Below are 25,199 nucleotides of genomic sequence, written 5' to 3'. Positions count from 1 at the left end.
GTGTCCTGTGTATCTGCACTTTTCCTAACAGCACAATTGCTGTTGCTTTTGCCAGCTTCCATGCTAACTTCTGAAATGTATTAGTACATAAATTAATACAGAAAGGTGCAGCGACACCTGGGTGGCTCAGTCGGTTGCGAGTCTGACTTCTCAGGTCATGATTCCAGGGTCCTGGGATCGAGCCCCTTGTCAGGCTCTCTGCTCAGCGAGGAGTCTGCTTCTCTCTATACCCCACCCCCCCCCCACTCGTGCTCTCTCTCTCTCTCTCTCTCTCACTCACTCAAAGAAATAAATCTTCTTAAAAGGTACTGCAAATTAGAAACAAGGAATTCTCACTCGGTGACTATTTCCAATGGCGACAGTGATATGCTAATTATACGTTCTAAATACATCATCTCCCATATAGAAATGACATGCAGACTCCCAGTTTTTCATGACCCTGTACACTGTCCTCTTCGGAAGGAAGTGTCTGCATGGTCCACACTAGGGCGTGGGCAGCGGGGCTCCACCCCCTGGAGTGAGAATCTGCATGACTTGGGGTTCTTCCGCACAGGTGTGTCTGTTGTCCCCCATCTGTTCATTCCTTCCGTCACTTGCTCCCAGCAGTATGCTCTCATGGGGGGTTATTTGACGCTTTGGGGTCTGATCCAATACTACTTTACTTACTGTTCAAATTGTTCCAGACTGAGGCACTGGGAGCCCTTCTAGTCGGCTCCCGTGTCCCTGTGAAATGCCCCATCCTTGCGCTTTTTAGAGCACATCCTTCTGATACGACAAGATGCTCCAGACTCATCTGGAATTTTCCCTGCCCTGGTTCTAGAATGAGACATTTCTCCAAGGAGCCCTGGTTCCTGTCATCAGAAAACAGTGTCAGAGATGAACTACTCGAGCGTGACAGTAGTATGGTTCCTTTTTAAAAAAAAAAAAAGTTTCTTTATCTTTTTGATATGCATACTGACCTATTTAGATTAAACGATCAGTCATACTTGCTTCAAAACATCATGGAAATGGGGGGTGTGGGTGCGTGTATGGACGCAACAAGATTGGCCGTGAGTTCGTAATGACTGAAGCTGGGTGACGGGTCCGGGCTTCCTTTCACAATTCTGTTTTTGCAGGAACAAATGTACTATCACAGAGCTTTTTTAAAAAACATAGGCACCTGTGACCAACAGAGAATAACCAGCCCCTAAAAAGGAAGTAAGGCACTGAAGGTGTTATCAGTAGAGACGTTAAAGGGACTGGTTAGCTTCCTGTAAGAGACCAACCCTAAAGGCCCTCGTTGACAGCCCTGTCGGGAGCCCTCTTACTCTTGAGAGCTTTTTCTGTATCTTCACTTAATAAACTCCAATCGCTTTACTCAAAAAATAAATAAATGAATGAATGAGTTAATTAATCTTACAAAAGAAGGGGACATTTGACAGAGCCAATGGAAACAGGTGTTTTATGGGAAATACGGACAGCAAGAACAACTTTGATCTTCTCTCTATTTTTTAAATTATTTTTTAAGATTTACTTATTTACTTATTTGAGAGAGAGCAAGAACAAGTCAGAGGAGCAGCAGGCAGAGGGAGAGGGAGAAGCAGGCCCCCCGCTGTGCAGGGAGCCCAGTGTGGGACTCGATCCCATGACCCTGAGATCATGACCTGAGCCAAAGGTAGATGCTTAACCGACTGAGCCCCCCAGGTGCCCGTATATTTTTATTTTTAAAATTCCAATTCCAAAGCATGAAAAATGTAGCCTCTAAATTGTGGAGAAAAGGTATCAGCCTGACTCAAGAAAAAAATGGCATCAGCCAGCATTTGGTTTGGAGATACAAGATATAAATTGTAGGGTATAGGACAAAAGTTCAGAGTTTACAGGCCGTAGTTAGATCTTCAAATCCTAGTTACACACGCACACACACACTTGCGCTCATACATGCACACCCAAAACACCAAGCCATTTTTTTTTAACGCACTTGGTTTGTGTCTTAGACAAATCTTTCCGTATGTGCATACAACGTCAGGACTTCAGTTCTCCTGCAAGCCCTGTCTGCCTTTGCCACAAGAATCCCTGGGATCACTCGTCCTTCATCACTATTCAAACACCTGTGAGATGTGTCATGGTTGGCGGGGGGAAAGGCGTGGATTAGTTGGGTACAAACATCCATAAAAATGAGTTTTTTTAAACTGGCAGATGTACTGGAAATGGATATGTTTTTCAGAAGAAAGTCTGCTTTTGTTTATTCAACCAACATTTATGTATCTCTTACGCAGGTGATACTGAGCTAACCCCAGAGAACCCAAAATAAAGTGTCAGCCGTGGAAGTGCTCCTGGGGCAGAGATTTAACTGACATGACCTCTGGCAGCCAGCTCAGGGAATGACAGATCGGGGGACCCAGACGACCAGAGGGCTGTGGGAGGCGGGATGTGTGGGAGCTGGTGACCTCAAGGCTGGCGGACAGTGACCACCACCCCGTCAGGGGTCTAGCCGCGAGGGCAGGTGACGTGCTATCAAGAATGCAGGACTGGAGAGGGCTACACTGGCAAAGAGGAGACGGGAAAAGATTTAGGTGTGATGAGTAGGCAATGGGCCTGGGGGCCAGCAGGTGCAGGCACCGTGGGCCAGGAGGACACACAGCAGTCCCCCTTACCCGCGGCGGATACTTTCCGAGACACCCAGCGGCGCCTGAAACCGCAGAGAAGACCCAACACTACATGCACCACGATTTCCCTGTACATACATGTCCCTGATACCGTTTCATGCATGAATGAGGCACAGTGAGAGATGAACAATGATAACTAACGAGAAAATAGGACGACGACAGTTCTGTGAACGTGGTCGCTCTCTCTCTCGAATATCTTAGTGAACTGTACTGACCTTCTCCTTCCCGTGATGACGTGAGCTGGCCACGCGCTGAGATTAGGGTAGTGAAAGACGTAGGCGTCGTGACGCAGCATCAGACTACTCTTGACGTGATGATGCGTCAGGAGGATCGTCTGCTTCCAGAGCTGGGCTGACCTCAGGGAACCGAAGTTCATGGATGAGGGGAGGACGACTAGATAGGCCTAGTACTCAAGGAGAATGTTCGGGAAAGAAGCTGTACCTAGAAAGGTGGGGACGGTTATTGTTTTCATTGTTAGTGTTTCAGAACATCCCCTTAACCTCTAATTTTATGTCTCAGCCTGTAGCCTCTACTAACTTTGCTTTGTGTAATTCAGAGGGTACTTTGTACCTTAGGATGGACTCGATTTTGTGAAAGTTCCATAGATTCCTGAATTCTCTTTCCAATCTGATGTCTGTCGCTAACACTTTTTTCATTATATCAATATCTGCCCTTAATTTTGCTTACTTATGTCAAAGGCTGAAAGATACAGTGAAGTCTTTTTTTTTTTCTATTGCATTTCTAGTAAATTATCTGTATGGTCTATCAGGTGTGGTTTTCTACTTGTTGACTCTGTGTCATTGGTCATCTGTGCCAGTCCACGATCTCTCTCCCCTGTACTCAAACCTCTCACCATATAAGGACTCCTGATGCGCTGACTGCTTTTTGCGTATAATTCTATGATGCAGGGATTGATAGATTCACTGGGTCTTACTTTTGGTTCATCTGCATATCCCTCTCTCTCTAGCCCTTTATTTTTAAAGTTGAAAGCAAATGACAAGGTAGGTAAAAGCATATAATTGTTTTTAGAATCCATCTTTGAATTTTTAGAAATATGGGTGTTTACTGTGTTTCGACATACCATTACCTTAAGGTATGACACAGGTTATGCCTTTTTCTGACGCTTCCGCTGCTTCTGCCTACCGCTACGTGGCAATGCGTTATTTCCTTTTCTCTTCCACCAGTGATTTGAACATGCTATGGCCTGTGTTTTTGTAATGAAACAATCATTATAAGAGCAATACACTGTAGCAAGATCAGAAAGTGAAGATAAGCAAAACGAAATGAAACAGACCCGGAATCCCACCTACCCAGAGAGGCCCACTGTAAGCATGTTTGCATCTATCTTCCGAAATGTCTTCTAGATATGTAAACACATCTGTTTACATATTTCCATATTTTCAAACTGCCCTTTGGATACGTTTGTACCAAATTTGCTTCTCATCAGCATGAATAATTAATTCTGTTTTTCATCTTTGCCGGTTTGATAAAAGGGGAGGAATAACACGCATCCTGTTTTCATTCGGGCTAGTTTCATCCCTAGGCAAGCTGCGCGTTTCTAGGTTCTCTTAGCATTTCTTCATCAGGATTTAACAGAGGGTGAAGGTGATCTTTTGGAACCCATTGGGAAGGGAAGCAGTGTTCAGCAAATGATGTGGGAACCACTGATTTACCATGAGGACAAAAGCTAAAGGTCCTTGATAAAATGCTCACCAGATATATTTATGATGTCTTAAAAAGAGACATGGGTGTGCTTCTAGCAGTTTTGCCCTGCTCGCTGTCCCTGGCCTAAAAAGCCCGCTGCCCTGCCCCCCTCCTTACCACCCCCTCCCCGCCCCTCCCTCCTCCTTCTGGGCTGGGCTACAGCCACTCTTCCTCCGGCAGGGGCTCATCCTCCCCCCAGCAGGCAAACATCATCTGGTGTATCTCCTGCCTGCTTGAGCTTTGCCACATGTACGTTCCTAAGGGACCCAAGTCTCTGGAGCTTTCTCTTGCTCTCTTCCCGCATAGGCGGGAAGGTGCCTCAGGTCAGGGATCTCGCCTCTTACCTTCACTCTTCCACGTCCAGGAGACTGCCTGTCGTTTACCCCCTTTCTGGGGGTGCTTCCTCCCACCTCCACTTTTTAAAAGACTCGTTAGAATTTACCAGAAATTGCCAGAGCTCTTCCTGTTTTGGCTTCCACCTGCAGTGCTCGGCCTACGGGGTCTTCCGCCGCCCCCTCCCCAAAGAGTGCCGCTCCCCTCCGCCTCCTTCCTGACCACGGTGCACTGGCTGTTTGGGAATGGATGCAAGTGAAGGGAAAAGCAAGGGTAGAGCATGGTAGAGCCTCGAAGGCCCGTGCTTGGTGAAATCTGCAGCTGCCCTGTGTTGTAATGCGCGCCCAGAAGCCAGACGTGCGCGTGTGCCCTGGGCCGGGGGATGAAAGATGTGTGGAAATGGAAGTCACAGGAATTTTCTTACGGACCTTAGAGTGAGTAGGAATACTGGCCCAACCCCAGCAGGTGCAAGCCTACCCATCTTTGTTTTCAGGGGCAGTGTGCGTTTTCCTCATTTTCATTTCCTTACAGATATTTACTAGGAAGGCAAGCACGAGGGACTTGGGGCTGCTAGAGAAATGCCATGTTAAATTAGGTAACTGCTTGGGAATGTCAGTGTTTCACTCTCTTCGGAGGCACACTGTTCTCCAGCAACTCACTCTTTCTCCCTGGGCTTCCGATGCTTGGCACTAGGTATGTAAAACCAACTGTAAAGTGATCTAAAGGCCAAATGGCAGTTTATAGTACTACCTGGGGAAAAGGCTCGGGGTGAATTTGGTGCCAAGAAAACTCAAGCCAAACTTGATTCCCCAGGGGGAGGAGTCAGTCCACACACAGCGGGGCCGGACTTCGGGTCAAGTGCCCTTCAGGACGGACACTGCTGGCACACAAAACAAACGAGTGAGACTCGCTGCCCTTACGCAGAGCTCCTCCCGGTGGGGAAGACAGCCAGGGTACAAATAAACAAGATGTCAGCAAGGGCCTTGGCTACATTCCACCCTATTTTTGAGCTGCGGTATTGAGTCCCCCAGACCCAGGACACTGCGCACATTGACTTCTTAGGGACACTCTCTGTAGGAGGCACAGGATGGCCGGGCCCCGCCCCGCAGGCCTTCTTGCTCCAGAAGCTGGTCTGAAGATGCAGCCCCTGGGTGGCACGCGCTGGGCTTGCAGCAGAGGGGAATGAGAGAGACGGATGACCAAGAAGCCAACTGGAGAGCTTCTGCTGGGGCTTGATGTGCCTTTGGGCCACTTACGTGTCGGCCAGAGCAGGGTTCAGGGCCAACAGGGGCACAGGCAGTAGGTTTTGCCTGTAAGAAGGAACCGTAAGCTCATGCCAATGGAGGAAATGCAAGATCCTCTTACAAGGAAAGGTGGAGGCAAGGACTAGGAACGATAATATAACCAACCCCACGTGTAAGGGCTATGGAGAAGTCAGAGGAGGCAGGTGTGTGAGTGGAATGTGGGGAGGGGAGGATCCAGGAAGACCAAGACCAAGGAGGTCTTGTGTGTCTTAGGTTTTGCCATTAGGATCACGATATATGGCTGGGACTGCTGGCTATTTATCAAAGATCCAATTTTTGGTCTTCTTGGGCACAGACGTTTCTGGTCACCATTAGTCTGCTGTGACCACACTGTCCTAAAGGAATAACTCTTTACACTCATCTAATATCCACTGGGTACCTGCCCTTCCCGGACGGACTCATACACGCCTTTTTACTGTTGGCTTCTCTTAGGCCGGATCTAAACAGGATCCATGCGTGACATATGGATGACATGTCTTTAAGACTGTGTTAATCTACGATCGTGGCAACTTCCTCTTTCTTTTCTTTGGTGGGTGCAAGGAAATTGTTCAATGACCTGCTAAATGTGATGGCTTCTGTCTGGCATCAGCTGATGCCTAAAGATAAAACAGACGCTCGTGGCAAGAACTTCTGCTTGTGCTGTTGGCTACACTTTCACATTTCAGGGTCTTTTTGAGAATTGCGAATTTCCGGCAGATCTGATTAGGTTGCTCCATTTTCATTTGTGCTGTGGTTGTTACTGAGCTCAGACCAGGGCCGCCCTTTCTTGCTGGCACTGGGCTCACGTGATCATCTTGAGTACTCTGCTTCTTTGCTTTATCCTTTTCAAATAACCTGTTCAGCTTTTGAGAGCTAAAATTTTATTCCTTAACCCGCTCACTTCTCCCCACCTCCTAATATCCATGGAATTAGCCACAGGGATACCCATGGCATGTGATTGAATAGGCCACCTTCTTCTCTCCCACTTGGTCCATTAAATGACGGCGGGTCTTATAGCCAAAGGAGGCTCAGATCTGATTACATAAGGCCCTTCACAGTGGAACTTCTACTCCTCCCTCCCAACAGTGGGCAGCTTCTCTGGGGCAACCTGCAGAAGGAGGTAGACAAGTCCGGGTTTGAGAGGGCACACGCAACGTCCTACGTCTTCAGAACGGAAGTGGTTGGGCACAGAACCAGAAGCTTCTGCAGTCACTGGAGGGCAGGGGGCCAGGGCAAGGGATGTGGCTCCCAGAGATCCAGGCGTGCAAGGGTTGCTCGGAAGCACCCCAGTGGTTTCAGACTCCTGTGTGCCTGACATGGGGAAATCTCCAGATGACATCTGGTGGCCACTGGCCAAATGCACATCTGCCTTCTGCTGTGCCAAAGGCCTGTCCTGAGCAGCCACCAGAGGAAAACTCCTTCTGTTTACTGTCTGCCTTCTCCCTTGTGGGGGACTCTAACCCCCACTGCTGGCAAGGGAGCCTGGGAAATGCGGCCTCCAGGCCACACAGGGGAGAACTCAGCAAGGCCAGGGGTGCGGGGAGGGTCAACACCAGCCAGCGCTCCAGAACACTGCATGTTGGTCAGTCCGTACGTTCAACGTGAAGGAGCTTCATTTCTCTCACCTTCTCTAAATATAAAAAAGGTGTAATATATTCTTCCCTCTCCCACTGGATTGACTGCTGTGCCTTACGGAGTCTACAGACCCAGCCCCTGACATCGGTGAACTTGAGCACCACAGGCCCACCAAAGGCAAGTGCAACAGAGAGGCCAAAGGTGGGGGGGTGCTTCCTAGGACCGTAGCCTGCCCTGCCTGCCCCTTGCCCCTGAGGGGTTAGTTCCGCAAACAAACAAGCTTAGTTAAGTGCTTTGGTTCTATTTATTTATTTGTTTGTTTGTTTGTTTATTTGACAGAGAGAGAGAGGTCACAAGTAGGCAGAGAGGCAAACAGAGAGAGAGGGAGAAACAGGCTCCCCACTGAGCAGAGAGCCCGATGCGGGGCTCGATCCCAGGACCCTGAGATCATGACCTGAGCCAAAGGCAGAGGCTTAAACCACTGAGCCACCCAGGCGCCCCAGTGCTTTGGTTCTTTAGCTGAAGAGCAGGACACAGTCACTGGAGTGTTAGGACACTGAGCATCACAGTCGCCAGGAACTGGCTCATGTGCGCTATCATGAGCTTCCCGAGGCTCCTTTCCACGAACGTTGGGTCACCTCAGTTATGGTCGAAGCAGCTTGAGGCGAGGAGTAGGTCTCTTACTCCTTATGGCTCGCCCCCTGGGTTGCCAGCGCCCCTGGAGCCGAAGCAGGCGGTCCCGCGTGTCCAGGGTTGCCTCTAGAAGAGCAAGGAGAGTGGAGACCTCGGGCTGAGTACTCTCCGTGGAGAGCTGCTTTCAAGGTTCAGTTTCATCAACCTTGAGGACAAAACGGGAAACGTCGGGAGGTTGAGGACCGAACCCGTCTGCCATGCACTCTGAACATGGGCCCTGGGCGGCACGTCCTCCGTGCCCGAGAGCCCTCCCTGGTTCCCTCCCTCGTTCCCTGGATCAGCCTCAGAGGCTGCGAAATACAAGCGCGTCCCGGCATCTCAGCGAACCTGCAGCCCCGGAATTTAAACGTACTTCACTCACTCAGCCCACTGCGAATGCGATCCCTTCGTAGCTCGGAAAGCCGGGCTTTTCCTCCCAACTACATCGTTCGTCGTCATAGGTTCTGTTCTTTTCTAGTCGTATTACAGAAGGGCTTGGCTTTTTCATGCCTACAGAGGGGGCCTGGGTTTAAGTCTGGGAAGTCCCACCCTGGACACACACTCCGGAGCCGCGGCAACGATCAGAAATCACGCAAAGACGAAAGCAAACGCTCCATGCGCCCAGAGGGCTGCCGCGGTCAGCTTGCAGAAATTCCGCCAGCTGGTGTTGGAAGGATGGCCTGAGAGGCAGAACCAGAGGAAAGATCATTTTAAAAGCCCGGAGTGTTCCCGAGAGCCTAATGCGTTAGACCGTCTCTGGACTACAAGTTGACAAACCGGATGGCCGAGAGCAAGCGGGTCTGAATCCCCCAAGTCCCAGACAAGCACAGTGAGACCCCGTTCCCGCCGCTAGAACATCAGCCCTGGAGGCTCAGTGGGGACCGCGTCAACCGGCAGACGTGCTGCTGCAGGTTGTGGGCTTGAGGCATGGAGCAGAAGCTCCTGGCATAGCCGGGAGGGGCAAGGGGTCAGATGCTGAAGGCGACGCAGCCCCCGTCCTGAGCCTCTAAGGCTTTTGCACCCTGTAAGCTGGGAGAGCTGAAGGCAGAAAGGCAGTGTGGCTCCTGGCCCCCGGTGAGAGACGAGCAGCCAGAACCACCAGGCAGACGTAGGAGCTCGGGGACGGGGACAAGACGTGCGGGGGCCCAGGCCTCTTCTAGTGCATCGCATCCTCAGTACCACCGCGAGCGGCAAGTGCTGAGCACAGGCACAGCTCATGGATGGAACTTCGTGCTGCTCCCCTGGGGGCTCGTTTAAGGTCCTGCAGGAGATCAGCCCTTCGCTGCTAGCGATCTGCTTATCTGTAGAATGAGGGCAAGTGTTAACACTCGACTCTCTGAACGTGCACGTAGACAACCACAAGCTTGGTATAGTGTTTCTTTATCAACTCATGTAGTGAAAGCAAACAAAATCAACTCTGAGGCCTTGACATTATTGTGGTTTTAAAACTTTATTATATTTTAAAATCTGAAAACTGTAAAACATAGTATTCATACAAACACCTGAGGACTGTTCAACTGGGCACAGCGTCTTCACACAATCTGAGAGAAGATCAAGTTTAAAATAGAATCTTGTCTTACAAGAAACAACATAAATGAGTAACATAAATAAAAGCACCTTTTAAGTCACATATGCCCAGTAAAGAATTGCATTTGTTTATAAAGCACACTTGGGTTTTGAAAAGGAAGATGTATATTTTTGCCCCTGGTGAACATTTTATTGGCATGTATAACAAATGGCTAATATACTTAGCACCAATTCTCACAGCTTATAAATATTATATCAAATGTTATATAACATAAGGTAATAAATAAGAAAACAATGAACAGGTTTCACTTGAACGTTCTAATTTTCTAATTCTTGAAATAAAGTCCAAAATGACAATCAGAGCTAATGTATTTTTCAAAGTTTAGTAGGATAAATGGCTCAGAAAGCAAATGAACTAGAAACATTGCACAGCACAGAGAGCTTCCCTGTATGGAAACCCCGAGGAGTCAGCGGAGAGGTACTCGTGATGGCGGATGACATGACTATTTTTAACAGAATAAAAACATCTCACTGGATATAGTTCATCTTTACCTCTGTGAAGTGCAAAGTGCTATCCTTAAATTCAAAAAGACGACTTACTTGTGTGTATACTTCAGATATAGAATAAAATAAAAATATGAAACAGTATCATTATGAACACAGACAATAAAAATGTATCTTTCAAAAATTTGGACATAGGCATCTTTATAGAGAGATGGGAGCAATGAGTGCCTAGTGAAATGCCCAAGCTTAGGTAAAATATGTAAGTTGTAAACTAAGTATCTCTTGCATAAAATGACCGTTCTATCTAATAATTTATCTAAAAATTGGTAAAAATACTTTAAGAAAGCTTGTAAGATTGCCTTTTTTTCTTTAAATAGGAACAAATACAACATATATAGAAATAATAATAGAAAGAAAAATACTTCATATGGCTTTCCCCTTTGGGAAGCCGGTAGAACACGAACAGAACCTTGTAGTAACAAACATAAAAGATTTTAGAAAGATGCTATCTAAGTTTTCTTCTAAGGAAAATCCATGGATTTATTAGAGAACTTTTCAGGCCCTGCTATTTTCTCTTTGGGATTTAGCTGTTTTGGTTCCTTAGATAAAGATGAACAGAAATTAGAGGTGTTTCTGTTTCCTGTGTCAAGTACATTTGTAAACTATGCAATAAAAATAATAAAAAGATATAAAGAAAAACTCCCACGACCAAACTGCCAACGCTCACATGTTAAGTGGCTTCTGAAAGAGTAGACCAGACTATAATGGAGTTCTGCAATTCTGGACAGAACATAGTTTTAGAAGAACCTTCTACACAACAAAAACTTCTAAGGGCAGAAAGATGATTTTACACCAAGATGGCACTGGTCTCCCCTGAATGAAGATCGAGCTAAATTGACACAAACATGTCTTCAGTTAACAAAGAATTTTTCTTCTCTAAGCCTCTCGATGTAGTGGCACAGCTTCACGGCTGTCCCCAGCTTCAGCCCCATGTACTTAATGATCATTTCACTCTTCAGTAGTAGCAGAGCCTTCCCGTCAATGTCCTACAGAAGGAAAGGACAGTGATTAGTTGACAGGTTCATATTTTATCAGAATGGTCCTTTCTTCATATTATAGGAACATGTGGTACCAATAATAGAGCAGTTCCTTCCAGATGTGTATTCTCTGAGTATACACCTGCTTGATGGAAACTATTAAAAATATAATTTGTACAATGAAGCATGATTTGATCATTTATAAATTTACCTTCAATTTTAGGAAGAAAATTTAGCCTAATATCTTTTTTTTAAATTTAACCTAATATCTTTTTAAAAATGTATTTTATTTATTTGAGAGAGGGTAAGCACAAAGTAAGGGGGGGGCAGAGGGAGAGCAAGAAGGGGAGCCAGACACAAGGCTTGATCCCAGGTCCCTGGGATCATGACCTGAGCCGAAGGAAGACACTTAACCAACTGAGCCACCCAGGCACCCCTAACCTAAAATCTTAAAAATGTCCTAAGCATCAAACTACCTACCTTTAAATATTGTGCTGAATAAAATACTGCATATCTATGACAGAGCAAAAACTGTGAATGGGAGAAACGGATTTCAGATGGCCATTAGTTATCTTAGAACAGCTCGGAATATGAGGGTGTTAGCATCCATCCGAACTGTACACGTGCTCTAGAGTGCTGTCTTGATGTTGAAAGCTAATCCGTTAGTTGTCTGAAGTTGATTAGATGCTTAAAAACTATTTTCTTGCCGTATCAAAGAGGGTATGGCTACTAATTTTATTCATCAGGAAACACTACAAAAAACATGACTTCATAGTCACAAAGCTTCCTCCTCAAGTTCTTTACTAATAGACTGACTGACGTTGCTGAAACATACTACTTGGTTTTTACAAGTTCTGGTCTAAAAATAAAACCGTACTGTCTGAAAAGACCTGAAACCCCTTACAGTGCTGCCTTTGTCAGGCACTTTCTGTACTTTTCCTACTAAGTACAATAAAAATAAGAACTTATAAAAAATGTAACCCATGATGTTACTTTGTAAATGGCATGAGGCTATCAGCATCCCCAACCAACAACAACCATATAAGGTTAACAGAACTGAGCCAAAGGGGATCAGTTGCTGGCTTCATTGGGCATCATAACAAAGAGGACACCCTGTCACACTGTTCCTATTTAAATCCAGCCTCTACCATTTAAGGAGCTAACTTTGGGCCAAGTAACCTTTCTCACATATGGAAAATCAGTTGCTAGGGTTCCCCCACCATCCACACTAATCAGTACCCAACTGAAGGGCCTGCACAGAGGTCATTCAAAAGTATTATGGCATGGGCGCCCGGCTGGCTCAGTCCTACAGCATGTGACTCTTGATCTTGGGGTTTTGAGTTCAAGCCTTCCACTGGGTGTAGAGCTTACTGAAAGCAAGCAAGCAAGCAAGCAAGAAAGCAAGCATTATGGCAGGAAAACCAAATCAAGATATACATTACATGTTGCCTGAAAAGGTCAGCGATGGGGGTGAGTATCTGAGGATCTGTTTGTTTCAGAAACTGGATCACTTCCTCCACAGACCAGGTTGAAGGGTCATCCGAGAAGCTTTGTTTTAGGATACCTGGGTCAGTTCCAATTGGTGAACTTGTAGCTTCAATGGGGGAAAAAGACAAATCAAACTTGACCTGATCATTATCCCAAAAGAAGAGACGTTAGATAGGGAGAAATGCCCTTGCGTCAAGGACGTTGAGGATTATAGATCAAATAGTGCTACTTGTCATGCGTCATTTCACACTCACCAAAGTTGGGCGGGATACAAAGAGATGAGCAAGTATGGCCGAGACACTTATTTTCCATCAGAGCTGGATAAGTCATCATCTCAGGGTTATGCACCGGACTGGGCTCACCTTGATCCAGAATGGATCCGGGTGCTACTGTACAAGCTCGAGTAGGTGAGAACATGTGGCTGTTATGGCCATCTGGGCTGGGACAGTAGGGCACGGTAGAGGAGCCCTGGATCGGATCATCAGTTGTGAAATATGGCTGGTATGAATGTGAAGAATACATGGAGGGAAGTGTTGGACTCTGGCTCAGATTCGGCTCCTGCTCCTGGAGTGACTCCGGATCCCGTTCTGGGGACCCCTCCTCTGAATGGTAGGGTGTTCCTATAGGATTGCTCGGGGAGTCATTTGGGGGCCTTTCCACCGGCATAGTTGGGCTATAACTTTCAGGGTAAGAGAATGAAGAAGGAGGTTCCTTCTTCCTCATTTTCTGCAATCTGATCTTTCTGGAAAGCAGGTAATTATAATTTTTATAAGCATATCCAAGTGGCTTCTGAAATGACACAAACCCAGCATAAACTGTCAGTGAGTAGGAAATAAAATAAGTAGTAAATATAAATTTTTTTTTCAGGAAATACTGCTTTACATTAATAAATATATATGCTCTATTTTGACTTTATGATTTTTGTTCCTCTTCAACCCTACATTTTAACTAAATTTTATACATTGTGTTTATAAACATAAAACTATTCATTGTCACATACTTCTCAAACCCAAACTTAAGCATTTTCCCAACAAGTTTCAGTCTCCCATCAGCAAGAATCAATTTGGCCTTGCTAATCTCATAGTTAATAGTTCTCTCTCATTTCTAACTCACTGGCATCTTTAGAAGCAAGAGGTCTATTGCAGTTGTGAAAATATTTTTGTTAACACTCACGCGATTCTGCCACAGTGATTTCACACGGAAACGGTGGATTTTTGAAACTTTTCCATGAATGACATCAAATTTCTTATCCAGGTTTTGAATAGCATCATAGATGGCCTATTATAACATAAGCTATTAATAGTTTCTATTCTAAAAGTAACATAAGAATACCAATAAGCCAAATTTTGACTGCTAGAAACAAAGAAAAGTTCTCAAGCTGTCAGAACCAGATGCCTGGTTTTGGTGACACAGAGTGGAGCTGATGGAGATAAGGAGCCCAACCTCCTCTCAACAACTCCAAGCCATGGGGCATTTTTAAGAAGCTTTAATACTGGAAAGTAAATGTACCACCATTCTTATAAGCCACCATATTTATGATGGAGTCGTTTTATATCAAGGAAGGGGCTATTTTAGGAAAGAAAGCTTCAAATCTGCTAAAAAGGCCAAAGAGCCTCTTTCCATATAACCACGGTGAGAATTCAGAGGCAGTGAGCATTCTGTGCTGGAAAGAACAGTGAGCCAAATATAACAGACGTGACTTTTGGCTTCAAAGTATTTCAAAGGTAATCGACAATTAACCTTATAAAACCTTCCAGTATATGTTCCCTATTGGCCAACCAGGTATGTGACTAAAAAAAACCTGAGAATTTTTCAAATACACAGAAATTTCATTCAGGCCCAAAATACACTTAAACAGGAGGCCAGGACCATTTCCTTATTCATTCACTCAAATAAACATTGAGGGCCTACTTACTACCTCTTGGAACTGCTTTGCTAGGTGCTGGGACTGTGGACAGAAAGGAAAACAGGAAAACAACGAGAGCCTGCCCTAAGGAACGGGCCAGGTGAGTTGGGGAGAGAGGATTTCCATAAAGTGATGGGCAGCCTAAAGCAGTGGTTTTCAAAGTGTGGTCTTGGACCAGTAGCATCAATGTCTCCCACTGGCTTGTCAGAAATGCCCCATCACCCACAGCGCACTTGCTAAATCGGGAACTCAGAGCAGGGGCAGCGATCTGCTTTCACGGGCCCTCCAGGTGGTTCTGGTGCATGATCAAGTGACCCACTGACCTAGAGCACTGAGGTAAACCGTGCAGGCTTTAGGGGGACACACCTGGGTGCAAAGACGAGCGTTCTGCCGCCTATCAGCTGTGTGACCTTGGGCGAGTCACTTAACTTCTCTGTGCCTTAATTTCCTCATGTATAGAATCTGATGATGAGAATCTCAGAGTTCTCTCAAGGACAAACCGAGGCGCTGTGGTGTGATGTTAGTACTCCCACCCTAACAACAACAGCACATGACAACCCGCCCAGTAGTGCTCAACCATCCATCAATAGTCGTACTGTTGCTGTGACTCTGATGGCTACGACACAGGTAAGAATGGGAGGCCACGTGTGCGCAGAACAGGAAGACCTAACCCAGGCTGGCAGTCGTGGCAGTGTCGTCAGAGGAGATGTCCCCGTTGAGGATTAAAAGACGAGACGGTGTTCGCTCGGTAAAGATGCATGGAAGGGCAGAGAGGGCAGAAGGAACAGTAGATTCAAAATACCCAGAGAGAACACAGAAGTCAGATGTGTAGACAGTGAACATAAATGACGTTCAAAGAGCTGAGTGTTTTAAGGGAAGGAGAGAGAAGGCAGGACAGAAACAGGGATGGGAGGCCCCAAGCGGAGGTGAAGCTGTGGGAGGGGATGTGGAGAGTGATGGAGACGGAAGCCGAAGGGCCAGGAGGTGGCCACTGACGAAGGGAAGCGTCCTGGCACAGGGAAAGAGGCTCAGAGGCAGAAAACAACACCGCCTTAGCCTTATAGAGGGAGATGCTAAGTGGCTGGCTGTGGGGAGAGGAACTGCGACTCAGAGGGATTCGGGCCTCACGCTCCACCCCACCTTGGCCTCCCTGAAATAAGAAGCGAGGGCCGGGCCCTCCGGAGCTTGTGGGGGACGGAGAAGGAGCTGACCAGAGCGCTGGCGAAGGGCCACGGGACAGTGGAGGGATCTAGACCGGTAAGGGGAAGGAGTTGAAGAAAGGAGAGAGCTCGCACACGGGAGAAACGGGGAGGACCCCTGATGGTCCGTTTCGGGGCTGGGACTTGGGACACTGCCCTCTTCTCCTCCTCAGCGTTCTAGCCCACCACATCTCGCGCCGTCGCTCAGAGAGAAGGCCCTGGCAGAGCAGTGGCAGCCTGGAGGATCGTGGGTGCTTCCATGAGGCAGGCCGGGAATGGCCCTGCTGGGAATCAGAAGCCCCCTCCCACCGCCCGCCCTCCTACCTCCTTCCCCAAAGACCTGCTACGTTCCTTTGAAGCAGTCCCCTTCTGCTCTCAGTAACAGTGATGAAGACTCACCTAACACCGTTTTACTTAGGCGGGGTAGCTCATCTTAATCCAACAAACTCTGTCTGTTAACTACTTTTTAAAAAAATAAACTTCCATTACCTCTAGAGGACGCAGCTCACAAAATCCTTGATAATTACCCCCCATCAATCTCCACCAGCACGCTAACTTTTACAAAATCCCCTCAAAACTACGTAAGATATACTCTTTAAAAAACAACAGTATGCTGCCATTTTTTCAATTGAGAAATATCAACAATGTATTTAGACACATACTATTTTCTATATCAATTTCTTTCAAAGATTTTGTAGGGAAAATTAATTCAATATCAAACAACATAACATACATTTCTTCAGTTAATGGCTTTTAAAACAAAGCTATAAAATGACCATGTTGGTATTTCCAACTTTTCACCTGGAGGTGCTAGAAATAACTAGAAATTATTAAAAATTATTACAATGAGGGGATAATCTTAGGTAATTTGATATAGCAAAATTTTAATTAATTGTACACTTTTACATGAGATAAAGGGAATTTGAACTTAGTCTTTCAGAAAACTACATTTGAGAAACAGAATTTTGTACCTGACAATGAGTGAGGACATCCGTAACAGTTTTTTGTTGTTCTTCAGTGTAGGATGTGTCAGACATCACAGTTTCCTGCTAATATTTTAAAAGTTAAGTAGTTAATGCTTTACTTTTATAAGAGCCAAATTCAACACCAGGAGGAAAAAAACACTTTACATTTATTTATTTAAATTGTTTTTATTTGTCACCAACTTTTCAAAAGGATTCAGAAGTCTTAATCTCAAGCAGAAACAGAATAAAATAAAAGCTCACATTAATACGAAAATGAAAATGACAACTGCTAATTGAGAAAGGAAATAAGAGTTTATTATATCAGAAGGATCTAGGTTTCAAGTTTTGTACTGAAAATGAGTATAAACTGCTCTGAACTTCCTACTACCTAAGGAAAAGGGAAGTAAAATGGTTATATGGTTACTGTCTAATGAAAGGAAGCAAACAAGTTCAGGAGAGACCAATATTCTTTGGGTTTGAGTTTAGAGGAACTCCACAGTATATGAAGAATTTAAACCTTTTTCTTTATGGTTAAGTGTTAATATATTGGGCAAGTGGCAATTAACATTACTTACATTATTGACATATGCAGTGTGTGGTTCATATGCATAAAGAACAGTGTTATCATCATCATAAGCAGGTATTCGTGTTCTTATCTAAGGAAGATGTATTAACAAATAAAAAGGAAAGATGAAAGACAGAACTGAAAGAAAAACTGAGGACTTCAATTTCACTTTTAAGATGCTCCAAAAGCTATTGGTGAATATCAAAGGACCTTTGCCCACTGTAAATACTATGACTACATGAAAAGATGTACTTGCAAAACTGTTTTCTCATTATCCGAACTTAAGGTATCATTGAAGATATCATTTACATTTAAGATATCATTTTCTATTGAGCTTAACCTCTTGTGTAACTCAGGGTTGGAAGACTAGTCTAGTAAACTGGCACCAGAACTGCTGCAAACCCAAGTATTTTAACCATGAACAAGGAAGCAGGTTACATGGCTTTTGATTTTTAAATAATCCAACAGTGCCACTCTGTGGACAAAAGAAGAAACACTTAAGCATCTACTTTTCTTGATAAAGTAATCACCTTAAAACTTTTTTTTTAATAGGACAGTTTATAAATAAATGAATATACAACAAATAAGCATTAGATTTCATTTAAATACAGTATTCTAAGAATGAATTATAAACTATAGGAATAATGTTAAAATAAAGACAGAAGCTATGTAGTCTTTGTTTCAAAAAGCATAACCAAAACAATACGGAAAGGGCTATAGATTAGTTCTTATAAAAATATACCATGTATAGTGCCTTGTGCTTTTCAAACTTCTTCCACATACTTATGTCAGAAAGCAATTCTCAGTAGGCAGTTAACATTAGGTCCGAAAATGAAAAGGTACTGGGGTGGATAGAAGTTAAGAGAATCGCCCACAGCACTTAGGTGGCGTTAATACCCACATCCTTATTTAAGTAAAGAAATGCTTTTTCTGTTAAGCCAAATTATATATAGTTTAATAATCTATATTTCTACTCACCTTCAGGAATCAAGAAACAGCAGAATGTGACAGAATTGTACAACAGCACAATCAAACACAATCAAACAAACAAACAGCACTGTTTGGCAAGATTTTCATAAAGTTACTCAACCCTATGAGCTAGCGGTGCGGCTCCTGAGTGTTTACTCGATAGAAATGCTAGTTCACAAAGAACTTGTACGTGAATGTTTGTCACAGCTTTAGAGACCACTGTCAAAGCTCATGGAGTTGTCATTTCTGAATTCCACTCAATGAAATGAAATTCCATTTAGAAAAGAAATAGAGCACACTGAAAAGAACGAAGACAGATTTATTTGAAATACAAACCACATCAACTTCACTGGAGCCGCTAGACATCTTTTTTGAGCAATAGCAGCACTCTACCTCCTCCGAGTGGGTCCTACTTGTATTTAAACTTGCTGGTGGGTTTATTTGTGGAAATGCCTGGTCACCCAGGGCTGGTAAACCACCTACTCCTAAAAAGCAAGACATAAAAAAGTTACTTCACACATTACCATCATCAACTTAATAGGGATATGTTCTCCAAATGCCAACTCAAACTGACCGGAGTCCTGGCTGAATTTTAGAGTAACTCTTCCACGAGTGACTTAGAATAAACCTTTCAAAACTGAAGAGCTATGTTGTCACACCTAGATATAAGGATCAAGATCACGCACAAATTCTAAATTGTGAAGTACATACAACTGAAAGGCTACAGAGTAAATGCTGGAAAAAATGAACAAGAGAGCACAATTCCTAATTGCTTTTCAGAAGGCGCCGAGGGGCACTTGGGTGGCTCAGTCAGTTGAGTGTTGGACCCTTGGTTTCAGTTCAGGTCATGATCTCAGCGTTGTGAGACTTGAGTCCTGTTTTCTCGCCCGTTGCCCCTCCCCCTGCTAGTGCTGTCTGTCTCTCTCCCTCAGATAACTAAATCTTTAAAATTAAAAATTCTCTTTCTTTCTCTCCCTCCCCCCTCCACACTTATGCTCTCTCTCTCAAAAAAAAAAAAAAAAAAAACCAAAAAACCCAAACCCTCCAATTTCAGGTATAACTTCAATTTTTATTTTTTAAACCGTGTGTTTTATTCTGATTATAAGACTAATAATAAATAGTGAAACTGCTGTGTTTTCATACAAAGGAAGCTACAGAGCAATGAGAATGAACCAACTCTCGCTACACATGAGGAGAATCTCACACCCATAAACGTGAGTAAAAGTCAGACACAGAAGAGAACATACGATATGATTCCATTGATCTAAAGCTCAAAAACAGGCAAAAATAATCAATGGTGGGGTAAGTCTTCCCAAACCAATACTTTTAGATACACTGTAGTCACTCTAACAAGTTTCTCGTTTTCTATCTTGCAGATGGGCCATGATCTACTTAAGCAGTGCCCAGTTAACAGATATCTGACAAAGAACGCTGTGGAGCAGTCTCACACCTCCTACTTGAACTCTCAAGGAGTAAGAATATTGAATTCAAATTTCCCAACTCTGATAGTGTTTCCCATAATCTCATTATATTTCTAACAATTTTGTTTGATATTTTATATGTGTGATTTTTCATTACATACGTTTTAATATAGAAAAATTAGAATACACCACAAGGTACAGATAGTAATACCGAACAGATTTTACAGCCAACCCTGTGCCAGGCAAGGTTCTAAGCACTTGTTAACTCATTAGTATTCCTGACAACCTTGTGGGGCAGGCTCTGTTATTTTATCCCCATTTTTCTTAAGAGAAAATTGAGGCTAAGCAAGTTTAAATAATTTATCCAGGTCTCATAGCTAGTGACTGGTGCAGTTTGGCTCCAGAATCAATGGGCTTTACTTATTATTAAAATGCCTTGGAATTATTATTATATTATAATATAATATATTATATTATATATATAAAAATATGTAATTATATAATATATAATATTATTATATAATTATTATTAAACTGCCGGAATCCCATCTCTAACATTATCAAAATAAAACCCGAACTCCTACAATAGCCTACACAGTCCTTACACAGTCAGAAGTCTCCACACCCTCAAGTGAGATCACCTTTTACCACTTGTCCCCTTGTTCTTAGCCTGAAATATTTACTTTCTGGCCTTTTATAGACAAAGTTTGCCACCACCGTTACAGACTCTTAAAATCAGACAATTCTCTACTGGATAATTACACTGCAGCCCAAACTTGGCTGTAGTTAGACATAAATGCAGCAGTCATTGAATCCACGACTAGACTCCAGACATTTCTACCTCTGTGGCACATTTATAAATCACCAATGTTGCACTCTTTGAACCTCTCACTCCTGTCATGACCTCTACCCACAATACCCTGCTGGGTCTCCACCTAGGAGAATCTGTTCAACTTCAAAGCTCAACTCAAGTTCCATCTCCACAAAGCAAAGTGCTAATTCATCCCATCCAAAAGTGACACTGCTTTCCCCAAAGTACCAGAACACTCACACAGTAATGCTTTTGAGGTCATCGTTACAGAAAGGGAAACATCAAACAGCCTAAAGACCTCAGGCTTGGGGCCAGAATATCTCGGTTTTAGATCCCAGCTCCTCCACTTATTTATTAGTTGCGTGACTTCCCTGTGCTTTTTTTTTCTTTTTTAAATCTGTAAAATGGCGATAATAGTATGGACCTCACACGGAGTTATGAGGATTAAATGCATTAATACACGTCAAACGCTCACCATCACAACCGGCATAGCAAAGGCACCCACCCACTGTTCGCAACTGTTCTTTCATTATTTGGGTATTCGTAACATCCTCCCAATAAAACTATTTGTCACGGAGCACACGGACAATAAATACTCAGGGTCAAAACATGCAATTTCCATTCACATTGCACCTGTATACTGCAGATATAGCAACCATTTCTGGTAAACAAATTTTAAATACCAGGACATAATGCAAAGAACTGGACTTTAAAAATACTTTAACCCATATCCAAATTGCAAAATTTGCTATTTTGCTTCAAGCAGGTATTTAACTTCTCTGTGCCTCAATTTCTAAACTCGTGAAGTGGTAATAAAAACTACTTCACAAAGCTGTGTAAGACCAAATGATACAGTTAAGCACTGAGTATCATGTCTGGTTCACAGCAAGCACAGCATCAATTTTAGTTCCTTTCCCTTCTTCTCATAAAAGTTTCTGCAACAATTTCTTAGAGCCCAATCATGACTGGGTTATGCAAAATAAATTAAAATAATTCATTAAACTCAAAATCCCGCAAAATGAGTTTACTTAAAATGAAGCTCATTTGTGTTTTACCGCAGAAAACCTAAACTCTTGATAACATAAGAAACCATCTGATTTTTTAAAAGGCTTTTTAAAAGGCATTTTTAAAAGGTATTTCAAAGGCTTTTTAAAAGGCATTTTTAAAAAGGCATTTCAAAGGCTTTTTAAAAGGCATTTTAAAAAGGCATTTCAAAGGCATTTTTCAAAAAAGTCATTTGAAGATTCAGCTTCCAAGGTTCCAAAGCTTTCATTTATCTCATCAACTGACCGAAAATGTTAAGGCTGAAAACAGCGTTTCACCCGAAAACCACTCTACTGTCCGCATCGAACTTAAGCGACCACAAAGTTGCCGGATGGAAGATAATGCCGCCCAAACTGTATCCCATCACCCAGCACTGAATCGAGCCCATGCCCTGTTTTTATGGAAAGCCACGAAGAAAAGCTGCTTGTAAAATCACTGTTTGTAAATATTAATGTAGTTTAACTCTAGAGCAGTCCTAATTTGGGAGAGCAAGGAGAGGAGGGAATGAAGCGATCACTAACGAAGTTATCAATCATGCCTTTATTTCTTTTGCCTCGCGTTTATATATTCTATATACAATAAACCGGGAAGACTGCACTGTCATTGATCAAACGAGGTTACCAACAAAGCTTCAAAATCAACGTTTCAATCTCCAAAAAAATGTTCCAACGAATCAACTCGCTAGTTCATCAGTTCTTTAAACTCAAAATTCTATATAAAGTCTCAGAGTCTTGGTAGTTCCTCGCTCCGCCCCGCCCCGCCCCCCCAACACACCTTCGCGGAGGAAGAGAACCGAGGCAAAACGAACTACTTGTCTCAGGAAGTCAGCACAAAGTACTCAAAAAGCGGCCAAATCTCAAAAGCTCATAGCCGCTGCTCTCCGGGACAGGCGGTGGTAACCACCCTGAACCACCCCCTCTGCGCGATCCCGAAAAATCAAGTTTTTTTCCTTCCCTCAGGGCAAATCCTGTCCGCCCCCCCCCCCCCCCCCCCCGCTTCGCCCCGGAGCTTCCCAACCGTCAAACCAAACCATGCCTCAGCGGTTTTTCGCGCACAACCGAGGGACAAGAAAGTTCAAGGGAGGAAAAAGTGCCACTAAACAGACCTGTTCTGCCATCAGGACCTGCCATACTGCCCGCCGAAGGGCACGGGGCCCGATTAATGTCAGCCAGCTTTCCCGAGTATCCACGGCCTAAGACCGTTAACTTCTACAGCTCCACTAACCGTCCTCCCACCGGAAGTCGCGCTCGACCATACGAGGCGCTTGCCTCGAGGACCCCGGAAGCTCCGGAATACGCGCGCATCCGGAAGCACGCGGCACGCTTCATCCCATTCACACGGCTCTTAACCAATCCGGCAAGCGCCTGCGCAATGGTTGGGGGGGGGAAAGGAACGTTGCTAGGGAGACAGCCGAGGGGAGGGGCTTTGCTTCCCATTGCGCGGCCGGCAGTGCCCGCCCCCGAGCGTCTGTAGCTGGGCGTTCCAGTTCAGATTTCCGCTCGCAAAAGCTGGTGGGATTGGGACCCGGTGGTACAAGACCAGAGGCGCGAGCCTCCAGTGCTGAGAGGTGTTTCTGCGGCTGCGCAGGGGCGCTGGCGCGCATGCGCGAGCTTTACTTCCAGCGCGGGAGACGCTTCGTGGAAAAGGCTCTGCGGGGTGAGGCTGCAGGGTGCTTGGCCTGCTCACTGCCATTGGTTGGTTTTCTAAAATTTTGGTTTTTTAAATGTAATTCTGTCTCTCGCCTTCCCGTCACAAACGTCGACTTTGGCTCTGTCCTAGGTGTGCTTGTCTTTGCTGGAATTCAAAGGAGATGGGATGGGGCCTTAGTTGTGGAGGCTTGGTACAAACGAGGGAAAGTTATTTTAAAAAGTTGTTACCTCATGGAGAGGTTAACATAGACCCTGGAGCCAGATTTACAGGGGTTCACCCCAGCCCCAACATTTCGTCTTTCCATGGCTTTGGGAGAGTCAGGTAACAGCTCTGTGCTTGTGTTTCCCCGTCTGTAAAATGGGCATAATGTGGGGAGTACATGAGTTTGACCAAGCAAAGCACTTAGAACACTTTCCAGGACATAAATTTGCTGTGTAATAAAGGGCACATGACATTTAGTGGCATATTGTAATATGTATATCGAGGCTGCCTATCTTCGGAACGAGGCACAGTCTTGAGTAATTATTAGAAGCAAAGCAGGTGAGTATTGTAAAGTAAAGCCATAAATTTTTTCCTGGCTCACAGAGGAGCTACAAGAAAAGAATAGTAGCTATTGGAAATTTATTCTTCTCTCAAATACAAAACGAGATTAGAGAGGCACCTGGCTGGCTCAGTCAGTAGAGCGTGTGTGATCTCTGGGTCGTGAGTTGGAGCCCCACGTTGGGTGTTGAGATTACTTCTTTTAAAAATCTAAAAAAAAACACCCAAAACCCAAAATGAGATTAGAGCTCATTATACATTATTTATTATTTTTTCCACCTACTTTTGCTATAGCAGTTACCTTCCTTTATGTCCAGTTCCCTATAAAACTTGCGTTTATGAAACCCCAAGAATGCAATTACATAATCCAAGAGAAACTGGTTGTTTAATTGCAGTCACGTTTATTTGCAGTTTCTATACACACTTTCTAGGTAATCAAACTTTTCTGGTACATTTTTTTGAGGGGTTCACAATGAAACTGTCACCATTTTTACTAAAAATAAATACAAGACTCAAAGTGTTGCACAGCTCTAAAATATACAAAGGCTTGAATTGAATGTAAACGTTGAAAACATCTTACAAAAGAAACCATTTCTGCAACAATTTAAAAAGTTCATATTTACAAATATTACAAAAATACAAAATGGATGCAAGTCCATAAACCATTGTCTTTTTGGCCAGCATGAACTGGTTCTAGTACCAAAATAGTTACACTGTAACCTTCTTTATAGTTTTAAATCTTTGTCATGATCTAATTCTCTTAAGTCTGCCATCTCTGCAGCAAATGTACTCACTGACCTTTGGCAAGAGCAAACAGTGTGTTTTGTTTGCTACAACTAGTCCATGTCCTCTACTTAGCCAAAAACAAAAAAAAACCCAAAACACACACACAAAAAAAAAAAAGGAAAAAAATTTTCCCCCACACAACATAGACATGTTGCATAAACATAAAAGAACAAAAAATTAGCATCAGTGCAAACAACAGAAGAAAAGTTTGGATTGATGTTTTTCACAATACCTAATGTGTGTACCCTGCTTCAAAACGGCAGTGATGTTGAAGACAGCCCTCTAATTCTTGGTCTTATATGCTATGTAATAAAGCCATGTAGAATATTCCAGATTAATAAGGAATTCCTTACTTTTTTTTTTTTACTCAGTTTGTTTCTCAATACTCTTAACACAGTGAATTTAAAATCCATCATTACTTGGGTTTTTTTTAAATCTATGAAATATAAAATAGAGAAACTCTGCTATAGATTTTTAGAGTAAACAAAATAAGTAAAACTATATTATAAGGGTTAGTTCTGTGATCATTACATATAGAAGGAATCTTATTCCTCACAATTCAAGTCAGTATGTAT

The 25,199-nt window shown here is 43.8% G+C and overlaps 1 protein-coding gene and 1 long non-coding RNA gene across 10 annotated transcripts in view; one reads left to right on the top strand and one right to left on the bottom strand.

Moving 5' to 3' along the window:
• Window positions 1-9,652: 9,652 nt before the first annotated feature.
• Window positions 9,653-22,923, bottom strand: SCML1 (Scm polycomb group protein like 1). Of its 9 annotated transcripts, none has more exons than XM_045995214.1 (8): window positions 22,754-22,923; window positions 18,709-18,857; window positions 17,414-17,494; window positions 16,845-16,922; window positions 13,942-14,046; window positions 13,023-13,557; window positions 12,723-12,874; window positions 9,653-11,289 (listed from the first exon to the last, which is right to left on the bottom strand). In XM_045995214.1, the coding sequence occupies exons 1-8, from the start codon at window positions 22,776-22,778 to the stop codon at window positions 11,155-11,157; spliced, it is 1,260 nt and encodes a 419-aa protein (XP_045851170.1). In that variant the 5' UTR covers window positions 22,779-22,923; the 3' UTR covers window positions 9,653-11,154. The 9 variants fall into 9 exon arrangements, with proteins under 9 accessions (XP_045851170.1, XP_045851171.1, XP_045851172.1 ...); XM_045995215.1 differs by having other exon boundaries at window positions 16,845-16,919; XM_045995216.1 differs by having other exon boundaries at window positions 18,766-18,857.
• Window positions 22,924-23,142: 219 nt separating this feature from the next.
• Window positions 23,143-25,199, top strand: part of LOC123935015 — a 54,355-nt gene continuing 52,298 nt past the window's right edge. The window contains exon 1 of the long non-coding RNA XR_006816864.1: window positions 23,143-23,342. This is a non-coding gene — a long non-coding RNA (uncharacterized LOC123935015). The remainder of the gene's footprint in view (window positions 23,343-25,199) is intronic.

The sequence above is a fragment of the Meles meles genome, chromosome X, assembly GCF_922984935.1.
Source record: "Meles meles chromosome X, mMelMel3.1 paternal haplotype, whole genome shotgun sequence".
Lineage (NCBI taxonomy): Eukaryota > Metazoa > Chordata > Mammalia > Carnivora > Mustelidae > Meles > Meles meles.
This window is presented reverse-complemented; position numbering and strand designations above follow the sequence as displayed.